General features: G+C 31.5%; 1 protein-coding gene across 1 annotated transcript; it reads left to right on the plus strand.

The window, feature by feature from the left end:
- Nucleotides 1–1,378: 1,378 nt before the first annotated feature.
- Nucleotides 1,379–1,723, plus strand: CORC01_13189 (uncharacterized protein; the record flags this gene model as incomplete). The annotated part of the gene is made up of 2 exons (XM_022624806.1): nt 1,379–1,517; nt 1,635–1,723. 2 exons carry the CDS (start codon nt 1,379–1,381, stop codon nt 1,721–1,723), a joined length of 228 nt encoding a protein of 75 aa, XP_022468666.1.
- Nucleotides 1,724–10,030: the final 8,307 nt, after the last annotated feature.

Raw genomic sequence — 10,030 nt, forward strand, 5'->3', positions numbered from 1 at the left:
AGCCGGAATCTTGTTTCTCTTTCCATTGGGGATGTAGGATGTGCAGGATCGTTTACGCTGCGTCGCTCTGGTTGATGAGCCAGCCGTCAACCAGGATGGATGATTCGGGTAGCTGTGATTTCCACCCCTCCATTGGGTTGTAGCTCACTAAGAGTAAATTTTCGTTTCAAGAAGCGGTCTATAGGGTCATTAAGAGCTGTGCCGTTGAGAAGCTGACAGTAGCCGGCTGACACAGTTATTCTAAAGGAAAACCGGAGCTTGGCCGGAGCACTCCGAAGGCATGTGGGGTACGCTTTCGGACAAACGCCGAGCGTATCAACGGGGCTTCGCCGTGGCTTTTCTTCGCTAATCCGACCCAGGCCGATGCGAGAAATTCTTGGTTCACGGAGTTACAGCCGGATCTGAAAAGACGGGCACCCCGCAACAGAACCCAACGCACACGGGGGGGGGCGGCGTGCTGTGTGGGGTGTGTGCGGCAGTGGTCGGTGGGGGGGAGGAGGGGGGGGAGAGTGAGGGTTGTTGAGGGAGAGAGATGAAGGAAAAAAAGGGAAAAAGGGAAAGAGGGAAAGAGGGGGGGGGGGGGGGGGGGGGGGGGGGGGGGGGGGCATCCAGAATTCGGGATTGCTACACGATCACACCGCCGGGCCACAGAACTTGAAACTTCGTAAGAAACGCGACTGGCGTCTTCTCAGGTCTTTACTGCTCGGTGACTAATCCGAGGCTGACTACTTAAGTTAGCGCTCATGGCTGAATATTCCTGCACCGGGCAGATCGGCCCTCCCGCCAGATGGTGGGGACACTCATGTTCATGTATTCGATGCATCCGTGGGGTCTTTTGGGCCCGGAAACTCGTATTCACCCGCCCACTCAACGATGCAGCACCTGTTGGAGTAGAGCTCAATTATAATCCAGGCGAAGCCACCCAATAGCGTCCTCACCCAGTCATCTCCAAATGGAACCGATAACACAGTCCTCCTGGATTCCATGCGACGCTTGCGCCAGGGTGGCGGTCGTGTCGCCCTGTTCAAGGGATCGCCGTGGTGGATATCGAGACCATATCTGACGCGAACTTCCAAGAGCTGCATGACCTCGGTGTCTTTGGTTTGAGCATAAAAAGAGAATCGGATAGACGCGAAGCAAACTTGAGGCCCTTTGCGAGGCTGTCGCGCAAACCGCGTCGAGGATCCAACATCTTTCCTGCTGGAAGATTGAGCTCTTTTGCGCAGCTCCAATATGGAGTGGTAATGATCAATTCCAGCCGAAATCTCGCAGAGAACAGAATGACTGAATAAAGAACGCGGGTTTACTAGAAACGATACTCACCCTACCAGTTCAAGTGATTGCAGACCACGTCGGCGGCATGCGAGCTTTGTCCAAAATGCAGCTTAACACAGAAACGAGCAGCCTGCAGGAGCCTGCCAAGCAGCCAGGATTTGAAGTCCTCGTTGGTCTTGCCGAGGCCTCAAAGGCCATCATCATGTTGTCGAAGTTCTATCGAATCTCCGACGTGGCAGATGGTGGCTAAGATTACATGGTGCCTATTGTCGAGGCTCTGGTCGAGACAGTCCGTCGTCGGTCAGTTTAGAGTAGCGACTGGCCTTATACTGGTGAGGGTTAACATCGCGTTAATCTAGGCAACGATATTGTCGAAGGTTTGAAGAGAATTAACGACGTTCAAATCCTCCGAAATCTGAGATGCTGGGTTAAGGATGAAGTGGCATAGTCGGGTTTGAGGGCGCGAACCCCAGGATATTCTATGACTACATGTAAGTAGCCGGGCCTTTGCGGCGAACAGGTACGCAGGCATCGAGTGCATATATCGGAACCCAACGTTTCCAATGCACTCCACGTGGCATTAGCGGAGTTTCATTATGCAGGTGGCTCGTGAGATTCCGGGGACATGAGAGTCTTTTGTTGTTCTAGGAGATATGGATTCCCAGCACGATGTTCTGGTCAATTGTGTTGGACAGCTTAAGTCCGCCGAGTTTTCCGCAAACGTCAGCAAGCTGCATGCTGAATGGTTAGGGCACCCCAGACTAGCCTACAGGGAAGCAACAGACCAGGGGGATAAGCAACGTGCATTGAACTAAAACAGTTTGACATCAGTAGAGCAGATCTCTAAGTCCCCACCCCTAGATCCGGAACACCCCCTTATTCGGAATAGGATTTCTCTATCGTACATCCCAGTACTATAACACCACCACTATCAATTAAACTACCACAATATTAAAATTTAATTCTTTTAAAAATATTAATATATTTATAATAGCTAAATATACCGAGCAGGATATTATTATAACTTTTAGCGATATATAGGCTAATTAACTTATATAATAAATATCTTAGGCTTAGGGGATTTTTATAACGACTTTTTATCGCTATTAAAATAGCAGTTTAACTAAAAAAACGTTAATAAAATACTTATAACGATTATTATTAAAATAAAAAAGGCACCTAGTTAACTAAATATTAATATAAAGCTCCCTCGGCTTCGTTTTAATTTATATTTAATTATTTTTTTTTATTATTAAAATCGTTTTTATAAATAGCGATCCTTAACTTTTTAATAAATATTAATTAAAATATTTTATTAAACGGAATTTAAAATTTAAAATATTAAAAAATAGATTTATTAAAAGTATCCGTATTAAAACTATTATTATTAAAATTTTATTAAAATATTTCGATTTATATATTAATTTTATAATTAGAATTATTTTATTATAAAATATATAAAATATAAACGAAACTAAGATAATAAAAAGTTAAGGGGTTAATAATTTAATATTAAATTTTAATAAAAAAAAAGTTCAATTTATATATACTATTTTAATATTTATATATAAATAACAATAATTAAATATATATTAATAATAAAAATAGCATTTTAACCTTTAGTTTTATTTAAAAATAAAAAAGTATAATAATAATAATTTCTTAACGAACTCGCGGTTTATAAAAACTAATTTTTTAATATAACGTATATATATAACGAGCGGGCTATTATAACGAGCGGGCTACTTTTAAATACCCTCCTACTATTTATATAAGTTAATTAAGCTATATCGTACGAAATTAATTAAAATTACTTATTAGCCTCTTTTTTAGAGGTCTCCTAAACTACTTAATATATTCGTATATTATATTTAGTCTTTTTATAATTACTATATTACCGCCCGCGCGATTTAACCCTTTTTATATAAATACTTTTTTAATATATATTTTTGTTTTTAGTATTAATAACCCCCTTTTCTATTCAGATTACCTCGGCCTTAATAATATTAAATAAGTTTTAAAGACGTAATTGTATTTTTTTAACCCTCCGGCGTTTATTTAATATCTTATTTACTATATAAAGCCTACGGTATTTAGTTTTAATAAAAACTAATTTATATATTAACTTATTAATACCTTTAGTTTATAAATTAATAACTTCGTATAAATATATTAATAAGCTATATTAATAACTATAAATACGTTTTTTAAATAAAATAAAGTTTTATATAACGTTATATACTATAGTTAATATTTTTAAGTCCTAAGAGCCTTAGTTATTTAAGTATAAGTTAAATAATATTAGCGTTTTTAATTTAAAATTTAAATAAGAAATAATTATTTTTAAATTAAAAAGTATAATTCTAGCTTATTTAAAACTAACTCGTATATTTTCTTTTTTTATTAAAATAAAAAAGGCTATTTTAAAAATAAAAAAAAAGTCGTTTTTAATAATATACGTAATCTATATCCGTATTATTTTCTCGATTTTTTTATTATATAAAACCTTTAATAAATTAAAATAATTAATATTAAAAAGCTAAAGCTCGTATAATAAATAAGGAAGTATATAAAAAGTAATAATACTACGCTCTTTATAATAATTATCGGATTTAATTAATTTATAGCTATTATAATTATTAAGGATTAAAAGCCGTTTAATACTTTTTATATAAAACTTTATATATTTTTTAAAATGCTTTAGCTAATTTAGGCCGATTTTATTTATAATCTATTTATTTTCGTTAAAGTGGATACGTTATTTAAGGGGGAATTAGCTATTAATATATTATAAAAAAAAGTAATATTTACTTTTTATAATAACGTATAAAAGTAACGCCTAGCTATCCGTATATATATTTTAAATAATAAAAACCTATTCTTAATTACTAAGCTATTTCGTACGAGGCTTTTTATAATAATTAAAAGTTATAATAACCTTTATATACAAAAGTATTCTTATTAAAAAGCCCGTTTTATTAAAATTATAAATATTATAATTATATATTCCGTACTTATTACGACCTAACACGCATTGCCAAACCAGGGCCCTGCCCCACAGGACCTACGGCGGCTACTACACTATATATATAGCAGTAAGAACTTAGACGGCCTCCTTTAGGACGGAAGAATTATAAATAAATTATATAACTACGATCGTATAATAAAATAAAAAACGGACGCCCGTAAATAAATAAAACGAGCGATTATAAAAATATAAAACGGACGACCGTTCGATAAATAGTCGGATAATAACGAATAAAATATTATAAAAGATATATTTACGATTAGGATTTATATATAAGATGGCCCGAGCTAGGCTTAAGGATAGACTTCTATAGCTTTTTTAATAATTAATTTTTATATTAAATCTAACGATTACTTTTAGCTATTTTTATTAAGAACTTATTTAATAAAATTATAATTAATTATTAAAGCCTTATCTATTTTACGACTTATAAATAATAGTTTTATTAAAACTATTCTTACGACGATTACTATTTATTAATATCGTAGCCCCGATTTTTATTAATATAAACCTTATTACGACTAGCTGGCCGTAATATTTTAATTATTTTTATTTAATAAGTCGATTTTACAAAAACTTATTAAATAGTACGAACGATATTTACTGAATCTTTTTTTAATAAAGGTAAAAAGCCTTAGGTTTTAAACGCCGAGCTGGCTTAAGCCGAAGGAGACGTAGAGATGCCCGATGTTAAATATAACTTTAACGGGGACGCGGTCCTTAATAAGATAATATACGCCCGGATACGCTACGTCGTTAACTAAGGTATTTAACGTAATAAGGAACTAACGGACCTTTTTAATACTACTATTACTTAATTAATAAAAGTTTAAATTAAAAACGACCGTAATATTATTAAGATATAAAAAATACTTAACGCTATGTTTAAAAAACTTAAGAATGAACGTTAAAAGGCCTTAAACCTCGCCGATTAGGTAAATATGCTCTAAGGTGCCGTTAATATCGTTATTACTTCTCTTAGCGGAGGACGATAAAAGTTTAAATTTAATGTACCCGTTACTTTTGACGGGACTTTTAGGACCTTGAAAGGATTTTTGATCTAAGTTAAGAACTTTTAGAACTTTTATTAAAGAGATTTTAGTAACGAAATTAAAAAGGTTGTATACGCCGTTAGTTTCTTTAGAGGACGAGCTTTTAAATAATTCGAGCCTTTTTAGGAGGAATATCTTAATAAAGAAACCTTTGACGAATGCTTATTTGAAGTACGAGATATTTATTATAATTTCGATAGGTTTAAAGAAGCCTTTAAATCGCTTTTTTAAGATCTAAATGAGAAACGATAAGCCGAGCGCGATATATTATAACTCCGGTAAACTAAATTAATAAAAGACTATTTAACTGAGTTTAGACGCTTTAATACTTAACTTAATTTTATTAATAATATTAAGATTTTTATATTTTATTAAGGACTAAAGGATAAGGTCAAGGACGAATTTACTAAGATCGACGAACTAAACGATTTCTTTTAATATATTAAACTCGTAATTAAAATCGATAACCGTTTTTATAAGAGAAAAAAGGAAAGGAAAGAATAACGATAGGAACCTAACTTAGGACATAAGTACTAATAGTAACCTTAACGCAATTTTAATTAAAGACACCGCTATAACGGGAATAATAACCCTCGATAAACTACTGTTTATAGGTAATATAGCGGACTTATAGACCTTAGTATAGCGAAACGAAACTAATCCCGTTAAAAGAAAGAATTTAAATGCTATAACTACGATAAGCTAAGATATATAGCTAGAGACTATAAATAGCCCAAACAAATTTAATAACGACCTGTCCTTGAGAAATAGATTAATATCACTTCTAAAGAAATACTTTATAAATTACTCTCCTAGACCGTATACTACGACGATAATTACCTTATCTACCGAGATAGTAAGGAATAATTAAGATAGTACCTTAAGAAACCCTCTAATAGAACCCTTATTATAGCGAGTAAATAAGAACGCCTTAAGACTATCGAAAACTATAATAAAAAATATATTTAAATACTATCGACAGTATACGAAGTAGTTAAGGCATAACCTATTAGCTTCCTTAAGCGAGCGTAAACCTTTACGATAATAAGAAGTAAATTAAAAAAAAAGATAATAACCAAAACTAAGGACGACTTACTTTAGCTAGAAGACGAGATCCTAACTTATAAAATACAAATTTTAAATAAATCTATTTATATAATGCGACGAGTACTTAATAAAATGATTTAATATTACGAATATTATTTTTTAATAATAAAAGATTATAATAAAAATTATATCCGTATTTTAACTAGCTATTATAAAATTAGCCGATTACTAAAAAAAAAACGACTAGACGTAAAAGCAATGCTCGCTTTACTTTAATAACGACTCTAAAAACAACTAAAAGCTAAGACGAAGGAAGACCTCTTCTGGCTAAAAAACGAGATCGATAAGGAAATAAATCTAGTTTACGGACCCTAGACGTTAGAAGAACGTTACGAATAACGTATTAAAGAACTAAGCGAGGCTTACTATATAGTGGACGCCTATATTCCTTAATATTTAATTATAAAAATAGTCCTTATTATCCTATGATAGCGAATAAATAGATAATTTAAAGTAATAATAAAGGACGATATGCTTTATTTAAAATAAAATTTTTTTACGTTTAAAGAAAATACTAAGCTAGACGACTTAAGTAAAGAAACTACCGACGATATATCTACGGAATCTAGTACCGAAGGACTAGACTACGACCCCCTTTTAGATGATATTAATATATTAAATTATAAATAGCTAATAGGCTAATAATCGCCTTATAACTCGGACGAACCTCGCGACGTCGCTTAACGACGTACTTAGTTAGAAATCGATTATAGGATGTTGCCCGATATTAACGATTTTATTATTAGAGAGGAAGCCGATTTAGATAAGTAGTTAGAATAATAAGAATTTATAAGCTTCTGGGGAGAATTAAATTAGCTTATTAAGGACCTAAAAAACTACCTATATAACCGATATATTCTAAACATATAATTTAATATTAAAACATTTAGAAACTATAAATTATTTCTTAGGGGGAGAGAACTTACTAACAAAGAAATAAACGATATTTATAATATTATTAACGTATTATATTTATTTATTAAAGGATAGAGGTGTCCCGATTTAATAGTTAATTACGAACGGCTTATAAAAGAAGGACGGGTATTAGCCCTCGAGATATTAAAAAACTAAGTATACTAATTATAAAGGAACGACGAAAGGCGACTAAAATAAACAAATTCTTATATTTTATAATACTCTTTAACGAGAAATATTTGTGATTTAAATTTTAGATAAATGGATACGATATAAGCGCTATTATTAATAGCGGCGCTTAAGGAATTTTTATCTTATTAAAAACGGTAAATAAGTATAAACTATTATAGGTATAGAAAACGAACCCGTATACTTTACGAACGGTAGAAAGAGAATAAGTTAATTATAACGATGGATATATTAACTGGGAGATTATATACTTTACGATATATATTAATAATTAACTAAAATAATTAAAGTACGATATTATGGAGATCGGAGATACCGACGTTATTTTAGGAATTTCGTAGTTACGAAAGTATAATTTACGGATAGATTAGAGAACCGGCTAACTCTATTAGATAGACCTAGTTATTGAACGACTTAATAAAAAGGGTTTAAACGAGTCTTACGTAATACCTAACGAACGAAAATAAACTAGATATATTGCCTTTATTAAAACGATAAAACCTATTAGGATGTTTGTACTCGGTACGGACGATTAAGGATCGGACCTATTTTAAACTATACCCGAGGAGTACCGGATTTATACGAAATTATTCGCCCTAAAGGAAAAAATAGGACTACTAGAACACAGCAGTTAAGATATAAAGATCGAATTAAAAAAAAGAATATAATTTAAGTTCTATCTATTATACTTTATAAATTAACTTAAACGCAACGAATTTAACGAGTATATCGACAATAGATTTAAAAAGGGTTATATAAGACTATCATCCTCTTTAATAGGAGTACTAATCTTCTTTATACTTAAGAAAAGTAAAAAGAAGCTTAGATTTGTAATCGATTATAAAGGACTTAACGAAATTATTAAAAAGAATTGCTATTTATTACCCTTTATTATAAAATTTAGGGAAATGTTATACGGAGCCTAATAGTTTACCGTAATAGACCTTAAGGGAATATTTAATTAGATTAAAATTAAAGAAGGAGACGAATAGAAAACGGTATTCCGAACCCGTAGAGGACTCTATAAGTACCTAGTTATGCCTTTCGAACTTATTAACGTACTCGCTATATTTTAAACAATAGTTAATTACGTACTTAAGGAGTACGTCGATATCTTTATAGTCGTCTATCTCGACGATATCCTTATCTTCTCCCTTAATTTCGAGACGTATAAGAAATACGTCTATATAATATTTTAAAAACTTTAAAACGTAAAGCTTTTTACTAAGCTCGATAAATATAAATTTTATATATAAAAGGTAGATTTCCTTAGCTATACGATTACGCTAAGATAAATCTATATATAAGTATTTAAAGTAACAGTAGTTAAGGACTAGCCTACACTTATTAGCGTTAAAGACGTATAATTATTCTTAAGATTCGTTAATTTCTATCGGCGATTCTTTAAAAACTACGCTAATATCATTAGACCTTTTAATAACCTAATAAGGAAAGACATAACCTTTATTTAAGATGAAAAATGTAAAGAAGCTTTTAATAAAGTTAAGGACTTAGTTATTTCGGAATTAATAACTATAATTCCGGACTTAAAGAAACCGTTTAAAGTCGAGACCGACGCCTCGGACTTCGCTATAAGAGCTATTTTAAAGCAACGAGACTAATAAAGAATACTTTACCTTTATATATTCTATTCTAAAATATTTTATAAAATAGAATTGAATTAGTAAATTTACGATAAAGAATTAATAGCTATAATCGAAATCTTCGAAGAATAGAGACCATAGCTCTTAAGAACTAAATACGAAGTTACTATTTATATAAACTATAAGAACCTTACGAACTTTATAATAAATAAAAATCTGAATAAACGATAAATTAAATAGAGCGAATTTTTATTAAAGTTTAATTTTTAAATTATTTATTAGAAAAGTTTAGAAAACGGTAAAGTAAACGCTTTTAATAAACGACTTAACTACGAAGTTACGGTCCCTAAAGAAATATAAATAATCCTTAAATACGACGATAACGGTAATTTTATGCCTATTATAAAACTCCTTATAATGGCTAGAAGAGTTAATGCTAGCCCGTTTAGAAAAATGACTCCTAAGCTTATTATGGAAGTTTATAATACTCGAGTATATAATCACTAAAGTATTATAAAGATATAGAAACGGATTCGTTAATATTATGACAAAACCGCCATAAGAGTAGAAGTCGTTAAGGCTATTAAAGACTACGATATCTATAAGAAAAGCAAAAACAGCCCTCATAAGCTTTATAAAGAACTATAACCCCTATCGGTACTACTAAAAATATAGTATTTAATCTCTTAAGACTTTATTATTAAACTATTAAAGTCTAAAGAACCACTTACGAATATATAGTACGATAGTATTTTAATTATCGTCGACCGACTTACTAAATTTACTTATTTTATATTATATAAAAAAGTAAGTAACACTGAGGAATTAGTATATACTTTCTTTAAAACAGTTATTATTAA

The sequence above is a fragment of the Colletotrichum orchidophilum genome (genome assembly GCF_001831195.1).
Source record: "Colletotrichum orchidophilum strain IMI 309357 chromosome Unknown Scaffold_182.1, whole genome shotgun sequence".
Taxonomy (NCBI): Eukaryota; Fungi; Ascomycota; class Sordariomycetes; order Glomerellales; family Glomerellaceae; genus Colletotrichum; species Colletotrichum orchidophilum.